At 44.9% G+C, this 16,813-nt stretch overlaps 1 protein-coding gene across 7 annotated transcripts in view; it reads right to left on the bottom strand.

Annotated features, from left to right (window-relative positions):
- RBFOX2 (RNA binding fox-1 homolog 2) overlaps nt 1-16,813 on the bottom strand; it is a 171,951-nt gene that overhangs the window by 43,436 nt on the left and 111,702 nt on the right. For all 7 annotated transcript variants that reach the window (XM_064155349.1, XM_064155350.1, XM_064155348.1 and 4 more), the window contains 2 exons: nt 14,229-14,453; nt 2,532-2,678 (listed from right to left, as the gene is read on the bottom strand). In XM_064155349.1, the coding sequence (XP_064011419.1) occupies nt 2,532-2,678; nt 14,229-14,453 (372 nt within the window). The remainder of the gene's footprint in view (nt 1-2,531; nt 2,679-14,228; nt 14,454-16,813) is intronic.

The following is a 16,813-nucleotide window of genomic DNA, read 5'->3' as shown; positions in this document are numbered from 1 at the left end:
GCCAATTTTATTTGCTTCCCTGTAAGAAGCATATACATAAGGAAGTGTTTATTCCATTCCTGAGGATATCTTGGGGACCTGTTAGAAACATGCAATAGGCGAGAGATGACTTGAAACTCAAATAGCTGGAATTTGCCAGGAAATCCTTATGTCTGCAGCTCTCCCTAATGGGGAAGGTTTAGAAAGCATTACATAACATCCATTTAATCACACACAGGACAACACATCTGAAGTCCACCTCTGCTGGAGTCTGGACAAAAGAATTAGCTAATGCTTTGCGCCCCAGGACTGGGCTGACCTCTCGCATGCTGTTTCATCCTCAGGGGACTTCTTTACTCCCTCCTTCCCATCACATTTATTTCTTCCTCTATGGCTTTGCTGTCTACCCAATTCCTTTCTTTGTACAGTAGCTTGGGAAAATCACTCCAGGCAAGGATTTTGAGTCTCACAGATATGACGTTGAGGAAATGTGACCTGACACACAGAAGGGAGAGGGAGAAGATGGGGGTTACAGGCTAGCTTCAGATGAAGACTCAGACAACCATGAGTCCCCTGTAGGAGTAAGGGTTAGTTTCAGTAAGTCACCCAAGGGAAAGCATCCCGATCCTGAAAAAGAAATAGGAGCAAGAAGCATTCAGAGAGCAATGTTCTCATGCTTGAGGCTCTGAGCATGCCGACAGAAGCAGCATGGCGAGAAAAAGAGATGTGCAAGAACCATTGATTATTTCCTTGGCAAAGTAGTCAAGTTTTCTATTAGAGGAAAATAGTTCATAAAGGTTTTGTGCCAATAAATGGAATGCTATTCTGGCAGGCCCATCTCTCAGCAAACACATGATGAGGGGACCTGGCAAAAGGTCCTACAGGGAATATACTATTTACACCAGTTAAAGTTACATTACTGATCTGGAACTTGAGATGATGTTTAGAGCAAAACTGAAGAAACAACAAATAACATGAGGAACACCAGCTCATATAGCTTATTTCCCCACCCTTGACTACTCTTCTCTATTTGGTGTCACCCACAGAGCACTTTCTTATGGACATGAAAACCTTCAAGAACAAAGAGTAAAGATCTCTCATAATACAGCAGTTGGGATGCTTGCTGACAGTCATCACTGAGATTAACATTTCTGCGCATTTTGTTCACTTTATACTGTCCCAGCTCTGAACAGATAAGCCAAATTCTTCTCTCCTTTGTAGCAGTCTAAGCTTGAAGTTCATGAATTTGACACATTTTCACAAGTAACAGCATTCTCAAGATGAATGCGTGTGCAGGGGCATTCACTCACAAAGATGACTTGAGATGCAACAACTGAAACAGAAACATGGAACTATTTTTGAAGAACAGATGGCTACAGTCTCTTCTCCCTAGTATCAGATGATAGGATGAGAGGAAATGTCCTGGCATTGTGACAGGGGAGGTTTAGGTTGGATATTTAGAAAAAAAACAATTATGGAAAGAGTGGACAGGCATTGGAATAGGTTGCCTAGGGAGGTGGAGTCACCATCCCTGGAGGTGCTCAAGAAGCACGTGGATACGGCACTTTGGGACATGGCTTAATGGCTACGGTGGTGTCAAGTTGATAGTTGGACTTGATCTTAGAGGTCTTCTCCAACCAAAACAATTCAATAATTCTATGGCTATGCAGTTAGAACCAAGCTGCACACTTAAGGCTGAAGATGGTAAAAGGAATTATTGCTTTGATCCTTTCTGACTTGAGTCCTCTGCACTGCATCTTAAACATGAAGCAACATATAAAGTTTGTTAAGTTCATAAATAATAAGACCTATTTCTGAAGACTTTAAAACAGGTCATAAAATCAAGGATGTTACCATCATATCAACAAGTCAAGGATTCCTGATGATGGTGTTACACAACCAGCTTCACCTGGAAGTTAGGTCATGAAGCATCTAAACTCGTTTATCTCTGTATCTAACATCTCTCTGTCCATCTATACTCACGTGAAAACACTTTTTCCTCAATGAGCTTCTAAACTGAGAATGATGAATAGCATATAAACATTAGGGAAGACAAACTATTTGGCCCAAAGAAACAGAATGTGGATCATGCACAGTGTAAAATACCACCTGATTTGCACTGGCTTTTCCACATGCAATAACTAGTTGGTCAGTTCCTTGCAGCAATTTTTCAGCACAGAAGCAGATCATGAGGAAAGACATAAATATTTCAACAAGTTTCTAAGCAACTTAAAAACAATGCTTTGCAAAGGATATATTAAGTCAGTGTCTAATTCTAGACTTCACACTGAGAGAGAAAGTGAAGTTTTGGGTGGATTTTTTTTCCCAAGCCCAATATTAGGTTACACATCATATTGACATGAACATAGTTTTCTTACGTATTTATCAGCTTAAGTAAACACTACCAATGGTCCTAGTCCTGCAAATATTGTACACTGTACTGATTAAATTGAGGGAAAAGGGGTTTTCCTTCACATGAATACCCTAGCACCATGTGTCACACCCACAGGAAAGGAGAATCTGCCACTCCTTAAAAGGTGCTGGTAACTTACCCCAAACATCTGCCGAAGGTCAGGATCTCGAAAGCGGAAGGGAATGTTAGACACATGGAGTCGTTTTGGAGTGGATTTGCTCTCAGTATTCTCACTGCTCTGTGTCTGTGATTGCTGCCCGTCTGTTTGTGCACCTCCTTCTGTCTGCTGAAATCAGAAAGACAAAAACACGTGCATGAACTGAAACCACACAAACGACTTTCACACGCTTTGTTCATCCACTTGCAGGTATTAGTACTACACTTGGCAATGGCGAGCACCTCAGCACTCGTCTGTTACTTTGATAGAGCCAGTAATGCTGAACGATTGATCTGCTGTTCTTCCCCTTCCTTTCCATGAGTGAAGCAGTAATGAGATCTTAGCTTCCCTCCCTTCAGATTATCTTTTAGTTTAGCAAATTTGCTTTTGGTTTTCTTAAATTGCCTCTCTTTTTCCCCGTTCTTCCTCCCTTCAGCTGCCACCATAAGAAAGCTCTAATGAAGAGGCGGATCCTTCACATCCTGAAGCTGGGAGGTAGTGCCGCCACTCTAATCTCATGTGGCAGGATGTTCATGCAATCATCAAAATCCCATAGCTGAAGTGGCAGCTCTTCACCAGGCCAATACCAGAAATGCATCCCCAGGCAAAACGGCATCTGCTCTGTCAAGCTCCCTTCAGAGAAACATTACCCCAAAAGAAGATCTGTAATTAAATGGTAAAACCCATACACAAACAGCTTATGGATGTCTCTGATTAACTTTTCTCATACACTTAGAAGTCAGCCCAGGGACAGGAAACAGCCTTCATTACTGCAGGATTTATTAAAACTCCAAGTGCTACTTTTTGCTATCAGTTCCACAGCTAAACCAAGGGAATGCTTATTCCCAGTATTCCCAACCACTGACTGGTGGTGTCAAACCAGGTCAAAAGGTGAGCCAGGGGTGTTTGTGCACAGAGGAAGTACAGCGAGAAAGCAGAGGAACATGGAGACCAGTGCAGCAGAAGACAGACCTAATGCCCCCACAGGTATGATGGGCACAGGAGAGAAAAGGAAGAGACCCCCCTTAGCCACCTGTGTTGGACTTGGACCAAAAAGTGGTAAAACTTGAGCACAGGACTAAAGATGAGGCCCCTTTGCAAAGTGACTCTATGAGAAAACAGTGGCTTTTCACACTTGAGCTGGAAAGCAACTTCAAAACCCCCAACCTACAGAATAACGGAGGCTATGATTTGATAGGGCTTATTGCTCTGCACCTTTCCACAGCAAGCACCGACAGACCAAAGCATTCATCAAAAAGCACTCCTCCTGCTGCTTGTCTCTGCCTCCTAGAAGACATGCTTTGGCCACCTGTGTGATGTACTTTTAAGCATTATTTCATTTCTTTAGATGCCAATCTGACTTCATTAGCCCATCAAGTGAAAGTAAGTTGTATGAGAAAGCAAAGACCATGTAATTGCTACAGTCAGCCTTCTTTTTTTTAGGCACCTTCAAGTACGCACACAGGTCTTAAAACTAGAGATTTAAGAGTAGGGTTTTGGGGCCTTTTCCTTTTTTCCTGTTTTAAATACATAATTTGTGTACCAGAGAGGGAAGAAATCTCAGAGGAGTTGCCCACACTGACTCTTCAATCACTTTCTGGACTTGACAAACTGCTCTGCACATCATTCAGTATATAATACTTCATGAATATTTGGAAAGAAGCATTTTTCCACAGACAAACTGAATAGGTGACTTTAAAAGTGATTCTTCTGACCAGAAATGTCTCTTTCAGACACGACCTTGAACATATATCAGCTATAAAGCACTAACAAGAGCAAGTAAACAGTAAGCACTGGGGTCTTCTTTTCATGCTGAGCAAAGTGGCAGCTTTCCATCTTATTTTAGTAAGGCTGTGTAAGGAGCACAAAACACATTTGATCTGGTTAATATAAATAAAGTTGTGAGAGGAAGAATGGAGATACTGCCCTGCAAGTATCTCTACTCCCCAGAGCCACGCAAGTCCTGGGAGAAGCCTAGTAGGATGAAGTATTTTTATTTGGCTAAGACTCACCCATTCTCCAAACACCAAATTTTCAAGAACAACCTCTAAGACTTCTATGCCTCCCTCTCTCCAAGTTTTTTGTCCTCACCCCTATGACAAAAAACATCTCCAAACATATGGAGAATGCACCCTAGGGAAAAACTTGATTCAGCTGGCTTATGATTAAATCACACTATGCTATTTGGTGGTTTTATTTTTATGACTCCATCAGAGTCCTTTGCTCCCCAAGCCAAATCTGTCCAAGAGCAACAAAACACAGGGGTAGTGCAGCCATCACCACTGCATGAAACACCTGAAGGGAGTGCTTCAAAATAATTCCCCAAAATTGTCAACACTGCTGCCAAGAGAGATTTTTACAACCCATTTTCAAGGCCTGCTGCTGCAATTTGCCAATCCCCATGTTTTCTATAGCTTTGTGTGGAACTGCAAGTCAGCAAACATCCATGCGTGCAGGTGTGTTCTGCAACACACACACAAGTGCACCTCCTGCAGCATCAATGAGGAACAGATTCTGAACAGCAACTATGAAAACATTTTAGTCTTTGAATTCACAGGAGTAGATCTGCTGCTTCCACAGGGGAAGAAGATAGGAGGTCGTTTGCACTCCTCTCCCATCCATTTGTTCAGAGTCAAAGAGCAGAACTCCTTTCTTACCAAGGGTGCAATGTATCGTGTAGAGTGCCCTGCTAAAAAACACTGACAGCTGCTCCTGCATATGGCAAAGTGCTGCTGCCTCACAAGAGTCATTTTGCAGCAAGTGTGAAATGTACAGCAAGACAAAGGCTTCAAAGAAGAAAAGCAATAGAAGGAACAGGAGATGTCAGTCCACTTCTTACTTTTTGACTACAGTAAGAGTCTCCAAATGTTTGGGTTTTTTTAGGGCTTTACATAGCCTGATTTTTCAGCAGTAGTTTAACATTAAATACCTTCTCTTTCTGGATGCTGCAGCTCCCTCATTTCTAACACCCAGAGCCCTAAGGTAAGATTTGAACTCTCAGCCATTATAGCATTATCTCAATACATTTGTCTACTACTACACATTCAGCTGCACATAAATGAAAGAAATTGTCTCCTCAGAACTTGCTTTTTTTCTTACTTATTCCTCATCTTAATTCATCAGGAAGGAGATGAAAGAAAGAGCCTGGAGCCTGTTCTCAGGCAGCACATAATGGAGACTGGCAACAGCACTACCCTGGCCAAGCTGCAAGATAAAAGCCTGCATTTCACCAAGCACGCGCTGCCCACCCTGACTCCTTCCCCGCACCAAGTTTCAGCTCCTCCTTTCTGGCCTCACATCAACACTTCACAGAGAAGTACCAGCCCTCTCTCTTCACTACAGACAGCAATTCAGCTCAAAAAGGAGCTAAATATATGTTTCCTTGGTCTCAGTGTCTGTCATCAGGCAACACAGACACATGCTGCAGCAAAGATCCTGCATTTAGGAGTATTGGATCCACCTCACCTCCTCAGCAAAGTTTGCATAACATACACTTAAGCAGGCGATAATGTCATTCACGCCTGCACAGGCAAGCATTGAGCACTGCTCAAGGTCACTGAGAAATGCATCAGAGCTCAGGACATCTGAAACGTGTGCTTCGCTTTTAACTACTGCCCGTGCCAGCTCCTCTCTTACACCTGCCAACAGTAAGGAAACTCCAAGAAAGACGAGGAACCTGCAGCTGGAGGTAGCCTCTGGAGCTAACTCCTTGGTACTCATGGAAGACTTCAATCACCCTGATATTTCTTTCACCAAGAAAGTTGGCTAGTTTTTAAAGACCACTTCCTCCAAGCCCAAGCCAGATGTGTTCCCCTGAGTAAAAAATCAGGTAGATGTGCCAGGAGACCTGCATGGTCAAATAAGGAGCTCCTGAAGGAAATCTCAGGGAAGAAGGAATCTTACAATTCATGGAAGAAGGGATTGGCTACTTGGGAGAACTATAGAGAAGCAGTCAGGGCTTGTAGGAAAGCAACAAGGAAGGCCAAAGCCCTCTTGGAACTGAAGCTGGCAAAGGAAGTAAAACACAACAAGAAAGGCTTCTTCAAATCCATCAGTAGAAAAAGGAGGAGCAGGGAAGGTGTGGGGGCACTGCTGAACGAGGAGGCAGCCTTGATAACTGAGGGGGCAGAGAAGGCAGAGTTGCTGAATGCCTTCTTTGCTGCAGTCTTCACACCTAAGGCTGAACTCCCCTATGGACTCCAGACCCTGGATGAAGGAGAGGAAGCCTGGAGGAGGAAACACTCCCCACTGGTCAGTGCAGGCTGGGTTAGGGATCAGTTACACAAGTTAAACATTCACAAGTCCATGGGCCCTGATGAGATGAACCCAAGGGTGCTGAGAGAACTGCCTGAGGTTATCGCTCTGCCACTCTCCATCATCTTTGTCAAATCATGGCAGACAGGAGAGGTGTTTGAGGACTGGAGGAGAACCAATGTCACTCCAGTCTTCAAAAAGGGCAAGAAAGAGGCTCCGGGAAACTACAGACCAGTCAGCCTCACCTCCATCCCTGGAAAAATGATGGAGTGGCTCCTGTTGGAGGACATCTCAAGGCACTTGGAAGAGAAGAAGGTTATCAGGATTAGTCAGTATGGATTTACCAAGGGGAAGTCATGCTTAACTAACCTGATAGCATTCTATGATGCCATAACTGAAAGGGTAGATTCAGGGAAACCAGTGGATGTAGTCTACCTTGACCTTACCAAGGCCTTTAACACTGTCTCCCATGACATTTTAGTGAGCAGGCTGAGGAAGTGTGGGATGGAAGAGCGACAGTGAGGTGGGTTAGGAACTGGTTGCAAGATAGAGGTCAGAGGGTGGTGATCAACGGTGCCAGGTCCAGCTGGAGAGCTCTGACCAGTGGTGTCCCCCCAGGATCAGTGCTGGGGACAGTCCTGTTCAACATATTCATCAATGACATTGATGAGGGCACAGAGTGTCTACTCAGCAAGCTGCTGACAACACCAAGCTGGGAGGCTTGGCTGATACAGCTGAAGGCTGTGCAGCCATCCAGAGGGACCTGACAGACTGGAGAGCTGGGCACAGAGGAACCAGATGAAGTTCAACAAGGACAAGTGCAGAGTCCTGCATCTGGGGAGGAATAACAAACTGCACCAGTACAGGCTGGGAGGTGATCTGCTGGAGAGCAGTCCCGTGGAGAGGGACCTGGAGGTCCTGGTGGCTAACAAGTTAACCATGGCACAGCAATGTGCCCTTGTGGCCAAGAAGGCCAATGGGATCCTGGCGTGTATTAGGAGGAGTGTGTCCAGCAGATGAAGGGAGGTTCTCCTGCCCCTCTACTCTGCCCTGGTGAGACCTCATCTTGAATGCTGTGTTCAGTTTTGGGCACCCCAGATTAAGAGGGACAGGGATCTGCTGGAGAGGGTCCAGCAGAGGGCTACGAGGATGATTAGGGGACTGGAGGGCATGGCTTATGAGGAGAGGCTGAGGGACCTGGGGATGTTTAGTCTGGAGAAGACCTAGAGGGGATTTGATAAATGTTTATAAATATCTGAGGGCTGGCCAGGAGCAGGGGGACAGGCTCTGCTCACTTGCTCCCTGGGATACAACAAGGAGCAATGGGTGTAAATTACTGAAAAAGAGGTTCCACCTCAACACAAGAGGGAACTTCTTTACTGTAAGGGTCACAGAGCACTGGAACAGGCTTCCCAGAGAGGTTGTGGAGTCTCCTTCTCTAGAGAGAGACTTCCAAGGCCTGTCTGGATGTGTTCCTCTGTGATCTGTGTTAGATAATATTGTCCTGCTCTGGCAGGGGGCTTGGACTAGATTTTTTTGGGTCCCTTCCAACCCCTAATATCCTATGATCCTGTGAATTGCAGAGGATTTCTCCTCGGCAGGAGTGAAGCAGGGCTTCCTGTGTCACAGGAGGTCTCAGCAGATCTCCATCTGCCCGGCCAGAGAGAGGACTACCTTTCTGATGGGCCAGACAAATACCAATGCAACTGTCCAGCACAGAGACTATTAATACCCAGCACATTCTGTTTCCATCTCTGATTTGCTTTTAGAACTGGAACTGCTTCAGGTCCAAATTATAGAAAAACAAAACCCAATCCCCCATCCTCTCTCCCAGGAAGCAGGCAGTCCAAAATGTTGTGAATCATAATGAAGAGGTTAAGAGCCATAAATCACTGCAAAGAAAATATTTACAAAACACAAACTGTAACTAATAACTATATTTAAAAGGGGACTTGGGTGGCTTACAAAATCTGGGAGACAGACTCTGCTGACTCCACTGTTTCTAGACCTTGTTTGGATCCAGGGCTTGAGGAAACTGCGTGGAGACAAAGACTGAAAGCTATGACTGGCAGAAGGCAATCTTCTTACTGCAAAGGAGAGCGCAGATGATGTGGGAAGATCTCTGCAACTTGTGAAGAACTCACATCAAAGCAACCAGTCACCCACTAATGCACAGCTATCTCCTGAGTGGGTTTGGTAAAAAAATGAGTGAAGAATGTGGCATTAGCCAAAAGCCTTCTCCTGCCCCACCACAGTCTATCTTACTAGGGCTGAAGCCCCACACTTAGGAGCAAAGGGCATGGGAACTTCTGCTGCTTAAATGACACTTGTTTAGTAGCCAGATAATCACAGGGCTAACAATTGCCTTTGCAGAGCAGTAAATATAATTTCAGAGCTACATCCAGGTACTTGATTTGTCAGATATACCAAATTTGCAGCATTTGTGGAACAGGGCAAAGGTTTAGTGATTTTTTCCACAGCAAACTGAGCCAGATGACGTCTCAGCTTCCAGAGTATCCTACGGACAAGAAGATACATGCTAAACCCTTAATTACAGGGGAAAGAAAAACCCACACCAAATACATAGGGTTTTTTTTCATACATGGCACCTAATTGTTTCCTGTGTGAATCTTTGCAAGTGCAAATTGGAAACTTCCCTGGTTTACTTCCAATACTATTGAATATTCTATGTACTTGTCAGATGCCTTCAATCTCTTCAGCTCTTTTCAGAAGTGAATGTTTCATTTCTTTTCATAAAGAACCTGCTACATCCCTTTCATCACCACTATTATCTTTCCCCTTACTACTTCTAGATCTGCTACAAACTTTAAGAGATGCAGAAGTACCACAGCTGTATGCTCTAAGAGAATGATATTTGCTGATTAATTTCCTATTTCTCTTTTGAAATAATTTTTAAATCTGCCTCACTAGACACAAGTCTACAACTGCTGACAATAATCTGCCTCATGCTCAAAGCAAACTCCTGATGAAAAATGTCTGAGCCAGCTATCTCAAGACAGCAATTTCCAGGCTGAGGTGGCCAAATAACCAGCAGCTAGCTTCTTGAAGTTAGTTCTTCCTCATGTCTACATGCTCAGCAGTATCAAAAGCTAAGTGAGGACATTCATTAAACATATTCTTCACCTGAAATATCTCACATGAGCAATTGCTTTAATTACTGAAGTGATGAAAAGTAATTACAGAATAAAAATCTGCAATCTCCAAGTAGGCAAGAAACACCTACCCAAGGGAAAGTCATCATTGTAACATCATCCATGTATTACAAAAGTCAGCTGACGAACCCTGGTGCCACTGGCTCCCTTCTTTCCAAACCCTTGCCTAGATGTATGGGGCACAGCCAGATGACCGAGCAGCTCACCTGGATCACTTCTGAACTCAATACACAGGGGTCTCAACACCATGGATGTCTCTCTCTTAAAAAGTCAATAGTCCTTTATGGTATGGAAGATGTGTTTCAGCGTGGCACATTAAGAAGCTGAGAGACACTCTAATTAAATAATGCTTTCTATCAGTTCACGACAACTTAACACCAAAGCAACAGCACCTGCCATTCCCAGGCGAGGCAATTTACATAAACTTATTCCTCTACTTCTATACCTCCAGCTGCATTCCATAATTTATACAGACACACAAATTCTTCCCTCTGACATTAACAAGAGAAACGAGCTGAATAATCAGCTCACAGTATTAAGTGCATTGCATTTACTATCAAGCAAGCTTTTTTAGTTTAGTGGATGATTAATCTTCCCTCGGCGGGTAGAGCACCAGGAGATGCAGAGAGATGACAATTGCTCTCGGCTCCTGGCCATGCACTCCACTCCACACGCTTACCTTGCAACAACAGCATTTGCTGGATCCCTCCAAGAGCTGCTCTAATTCATTAACCCAGCAAAAGAATTGACAGCTTTCTGCCAGGTCAGTGAATTAAAGTGGCTCATGTAAGGAATGCCAGAGCCAGTAAACAGGAGTGGGAGTTTGCTCTTGGAGCCAGATCTCTCCTTTCTGACAGCAGTGAATCTTTAGATCAGCTCAGCTGCCAGAGGTACTGCAGCCTAATTAGCATCTCCATTTGCAGCTCTCTGTGCTGAGTGTCTCCATCAGGGATATGCGCAATAACGCAAAACAAGAAAGGGGAAGAACCAGGTGACCTAGCACCATAAGAAGTGAAATGCAGAGTGTTGATGGTTTAAGAGACAAGCTGCTACAGGCAGACTGAGTAGGCCAAATATGGTCTAGTACCTCTGTCTATTTTTAATCCTGGTCTTTCAGCTGTGCTTTAGGACAGTATCAAGAGAAAGGACAGATGCATGGAGATAAAGACCAGGAGACCCACATGCCAGGCAAGAAACAAAGCCACACAGACGAGGCTTGATCCTAAAATAAAGATTCCAAAATATTAAGCTGTTTGTATTACAACACCTTTTGTGCCAATTTCTTTTCCATGCTTTGAGCTGAGAGCTTTGCATGCTTTCCACTACACTCAGATCACTGGAAACAAGCTCATCCTTAGCTGATGAAACCATCCAGTCATTCCCTTCTGCTGAGAGCTTTCAGACTGTGTAGAAAGGCATGGACTTAGACTCTCAAATTTTATTTTACTTAAATTCACTGCTGGTGTTTGACCTCAGGCTTCCCAACCACTGTCTATTAACTCAGACATCACCACTAATCTCAAATCGATTATTCAATCTGACCTGCCTGCCAGAATGTGCAAAGTTACTATAACAGGTACTCCTCCCGCCCAGTGTACTAGAGACCCCATTACAGACCCCACCACACTGCCACTTAAGTTCTTCCCAACGAGATGAAACTCTGCTTTCTGTGAGGGGCCATAGCCTCTGTTACTTTTGCAATTATCCTAAAAGCTACCAGTCTTAAAAGCCAGGAAAGCCTCACCATCTGAGCACACCTATCACTATCTCACTGTGTCCTGCCAGTTGTACCAAGCACAAGCAAGGAGAGAACATAACTGTTTGGCTGAAGGAATTTCTAAATAATCCCATGGGAGCACAGGCTTCAAGCCAGTAGCTGAAAAATGCACCAGCTGTTCAGTATGGGGTATCACCTTCACAGACGACAGCAGCTGCACTTGTCAGTCACAGTAATGGAGAGGAGCACACATCATATGTGATGACTTTTTGCTCTATTAAATTTAGCACTGTTCTTTGAACAAGACAAGAAAATGGTGAAAGGAAAAGATGCTGTAAACCATAGCAGTCTAGTCCACGCGGACTGAAAGCATGTCTGAAAAGAATAACAACCAGCCTATGTGATGGACAAGATGCTTGATGTTAGCTGTAGATGTTCAAGGTTAAAATAACCAACCTTGTTCTATTGTATTTTAATAGTGTGCTTTAGCTTGAGTAGTTACAGAGGTTGCTTCCTTCCCTTAGCTCCAACATCATTAATCAGTGTACTAAAGAGAAAAGTTACAAGCCATTACATCTCAAGACAGCCCAAAGAATAAAAATAACTTCATACAGAAGGAATCCTAGACATAAGGAAAAAGGACTCAGAAGATCCAGGACTTTGTGCATGTGAAAGGCTCTTGGGTGAGGCACCTTTCCTCCTCCCCCTAGATTTCTTCGTGTGCCACCATCTGGGATCCTCTGGGTTTGATCAGCCCCAACCATAGCAGCAGCACATGCTCATCTATGCCCTTACGTTCTCCCAGCTAGCTACAATGTGCAAGCCTGACACTGCATGCTCAGCTCAGGCACCTTTAAGCACCTCAAACGGTCAGACCAAGCTTGCCCACCTGTTTCCAACAGCCAGTGTAAGTGTTACATGTTATTCAGCCTGTTTCGCGGGTAACCTCAGCCAGGCAGGCTCCCTCTGCAGCCTCCTGGCAACAATGTGGCCTCCCAGCAGTCTCCCAGCAACGCTCCCTCCCCCACAGATGGGCTCCTCGTACCTCTTCAGAGGCTACCCAGACTTCCCATGTACTGTGGGCTCCTCGGAGTCGGCATTAGTTGATGAAACACAGAGTTTGGCCCTGCAGTGCCATGGAGATGGCTCCTAATATGGAAGACGAGCATGAGGGTTGGCAAGAGCTTACATCCAAGGTCAAGGCTTGCATCATTTCCATTAAAAAGAAACACTCTTAAGGTCTGGGCAAGGATTGGAACAGAAGAAAAAAAAAAACCACCACACAAAAAAGCCCATACACATGGGGAAAGCCACAGCCCTATTGTGGGGTTTGGTTTGTGGGGGTTTTTTGTTTTCAGCTTTCCCATCCAATTGGCAGTCCTCAAGATAGCTCTGTTGGAGACTGGCAGCCCAGATCTTATGGGTTGGAATGACATTGGACAATCTGGTACTAAAATGACTTGCATTTCTGCACAGTGCAGCAGCAATAAGTTTTATCTCCAGCCTGATCTCATCTACATTAGTATTTGCTGAGTAAGACGCAAGTGAAGTCCCTCTTCCTTTATCAATGCACTTGACAGGGTTTGTCCTCTTCTTCAAGATGCTGAGCTTGTGGCATTCCCTGGAGGAATTCAAAAGTATCTTATAACACAGTCACAACCAGTGGTGTCAACCAGGCAGCCACTGCCCATTGCAAGAAGCAGAGGCACATGCCAGGAACCACGCACACAAACTGGCACTATCGGTTCTTCCAATCGTTGCCTCTGAATTTACCGAGCACTTACAGGGGAAAAATAATCTCCATGAGCCAAACATCCAACTACAAGTAAAACTGAAAGCATTAACAGATTAAATCCACCCCTGAGCACCGAAGGCTCTCACCATAAGGCTCTTTATTAGGAAGTTAAGTCTTAACAAGTGGCTTAAGGGGTGGATAAAGCTTTTCCTGGGATAATCTGCCAGCATGTTGCCCAGTGCCAGTTCCAGGCCAAGGGAAGAAATTAAAAAAAAGGTGAAAATCTTTGTCAGGCAAGTAGATGCCCTGTAACTGAAAGGTCCTTCATCACCTTTGCCCCACAAGCTCCTCGTCATATTCAGGGGACAAAAAGGCCTTTTTCTAGTCTTTCTGAAAATAAAGCTGCATTGGGGTTACACCTAAAATGCATGTGCTCACCCCTAACCCTTTCTACTGCTAACCTTCCAGAATTTGCTTCCATCACATTAATTTGAATTGTCCATCAATTAACACAAGGTAATTAACACTTCTGCAAAGAACTGTCTATAGACAATGCCACCAGATAAAAAAAAGCCATAATCTCAAGTACCACTGCTCTTTGCAGGCACCTATTTAAAAGAGGAAAATGCACAAAAGAAAAGACAAGAATCTAGGAATAGAATGTCAGAAGCTATGTTTTGGCCATAATTCTTTCCTTTTCAAGTCTGTCGCTGGATTTACTGCATCCTTAAGCAGCCAGCAACCTAATCAATGGCAGAGCACCACCTTGCCTCTTCTGCTCCGCATCCTTCTGCACTTACTGAGAGAGATCCGTTCTGCGTGCTGGCCGTGTTCGTGCTCTGCTCTCCATGCGGCTGCGTGCTGCCGTAGAGCGTCAGATTGTGCTCGCTGGTCTGGCCTGCATAATCCTGAGTGTGTGGCACCCCATACTCTGTGGGAATCCCGTTCTGTGGGGGTGGCGGAAATGGGATTGTGGTGAATGGCTGCACCATTGCATCAGGAGTTGCTGCTGGCTCCTGGTTACCCTGAAGAAAAAGAAAAGGAGAGAACAGCTTTACATCACAGAAAATGGACCAAACCCTCAGCTGAAGAAACGATACGCACACATTTGTGCCAATAGCCCTCCCATAGCCACCATAACGTTGCACTCTTCTATTTTCTTCTCTGGTAAAAAGAGCATGCCTCAAATGAGCCATGACACTGTTGTCTTAATCTTTTTGATTCAACTTTCTCTTTACTGGGTGGCACATGAAAAACAAATCATGGAGCTTGAAAACTGCATACCTCTGTAATCTCACACAAGCCTTTACACACAGTAAGACATTCTTTTGGAAGAGTGAAGAAGCACTGAAACAGAGAAGGAAACCCAGAGAGAAAAGCAAAGTTTTTTTAATATGCCTAGAAGTACATCTGGGTCCATCTCCTTCAGCTTGACTCTCGTGGCTCTGCTCACAAGTAAGCACACATATCATGTGGTTCAGAGCAAACTCTGTTATGTTACAGCAAGAAAAAAGTAGTGCTCATTTTAAAACTCATCTATGCAGCAGCCCCTTCCTTTGCTCTGGCAGCACTGAGTAGAGAGAACAAGTTCTCAGGTACCAGTCATTTGCTTTGTGCCGACTCTGCAGAAGACGCCAAAGAGCTGCAGACCCGAGTCAAGAGCACAAACCTGAAGTACACTCTCTCTCCCCGGCTCTGAGCATCACTACCATCACACAAGGCATTAATTACCCACTCCTCCCTCAGAGACCTCTATGCTGGGACAGCGGACTTTTTAGCAGCTTTTAGCACTGCCTTAGATGCAGCTGACACCAACTGGATGACTCAGAAACAGCCAGCTAACCATGCAAACAGATATCCCCAAAAGACAGCAAAAACCCTACCCCACCATGCCTGAAAACCACCCAAAGCAAACACAGAAGTATGCAGCCCTGCAGAGATCTCACCGAGTGGGGAGCTGGGAGCTGCATTCAGCCGCCTAGGATGAAGGAGAATAGCCTTGACATTGAAACCCAACCCTGGGAAACCCAGGCTGCTGCACCGCTCCCTACTGCTTCCACAGACACAGCAGAAAAAAATCCACAGAAAAGATTTATGATAGGAGAGCTGTTTGATTTATGAGTGTGTCAACAGACTAATCCTGATTTTAAATTTTGGCTGTCGTTCCAGCTCTGGGTCCTCCCCCACAAAGCCCAGAGGTGCTCGAGTCTATTCTGACACCAGCATGCTTAAATCAACGGCATAAAAAAGCAGCAGACCTTATCCCATGGACAGGAGAGGCAGAGTGGGAATTACCAAGCAGCCTTTCAGCAGGGAGCATGCAGGGGCTTGATAGACCTCCAGTGCAGCTGGACAAATCTGTCAGTCCCTTTATCAGCCTACCTGCAGTTTTCCCTTCCGGGGGAAGGAAACAATGATAAATGCGGCACACCTCCAGCCAGCACCGGGTCATTCAGACGCTGGCTGAATCCCAAATCTGCTCTGATATTAGTCTATCTGGTCTGCCTCCCCTGGGGGCCACGTGGCCACAGGCTCCTTCCTGCAGCTGGGGAGGAGAGAGAAGGGCATTCAATACCACTTAGTGAAGCAGAGCTGCAGCCCTGGCCCGCACCAAATGGGCAGTTTCATTAACTAAAAGTCCAGCTACTGCAAAGTCTTGCTGCCTGCAGAAACACAAAACTCTGCAGTCTTATTTGAGAAAGGAAAATCTGGGCAAGCATGCCAGCCGTGGCCAATGCTCAGTTCCAAGCCACTGCAGACCTGGGTTGCGTGCTGGCAGCTCTGCAGAGGTTGTTCACGCACTGAGTATGCATTCCAAAAGAAGAACAGGGTTCCTCCATACAAAAAGACAGCAGGTTCACCATCACTCCACCTCTGCTCACCCCTTTGCCGTTCTCAGCTTCCAAGCAGGGAGCTTCTGACTTCACCTAAACCATCAAAGATCTGCAGGGCAAGTTTTACAAACAGGAGGAAGGAGAGGCTGAATGAAGGCTGCAAACCAAGTACCAGCAACCCCACGGCTCACCTACTTGGACTATCCTGTCACGATTTTCCATTCTGTTTGCATCCCGTCTCCCTTTCAAGATCTTTTTCTTACAACATTCAAGTATATCAAAACGTCTGAGTGCTTCCATGAAGCCCATGTCATCTGCCATCATCTGCCCTTTTCTTATGTTTAAAGCAGGAACTAAAAATTAAACTGACTTAAAAAAAACAAATTGGTACAGTAACCCCAGGGAAGATACACAGCAGAAACTATTCCCAGTTTTCTTAAAACAAGCTAGATTCACAAGTAGCTTGGAAAGCCAGTAGTACCCCAAATAGGAGGAAGAGGATGTGAAATAGCCATAAACAAAACCTTTTCTGCCATGCTCTCAGCAGTGCA

The sequence above is a fragment of the Pogoniulus pusillus genome, chromosome 15 (genome assembly GCF_015220805.1).
Source record: "Pogoniulus pusillus isolate bPogPus1 chromosome 15, bPogPus1.pri, whole genome shotgun sequence".
Lineage (NCBI taxonomy): Eukaryota > Metazoa > Chordata > Aves > Piciformes > Lybiidae > Pogoniulus > Pogoniulus pusillus.
The sequence above is the reverse complement of the archived record's forward strand: the minus strand, read 5'-3'. Positions and strand labels throughout refer to the sequence as shown.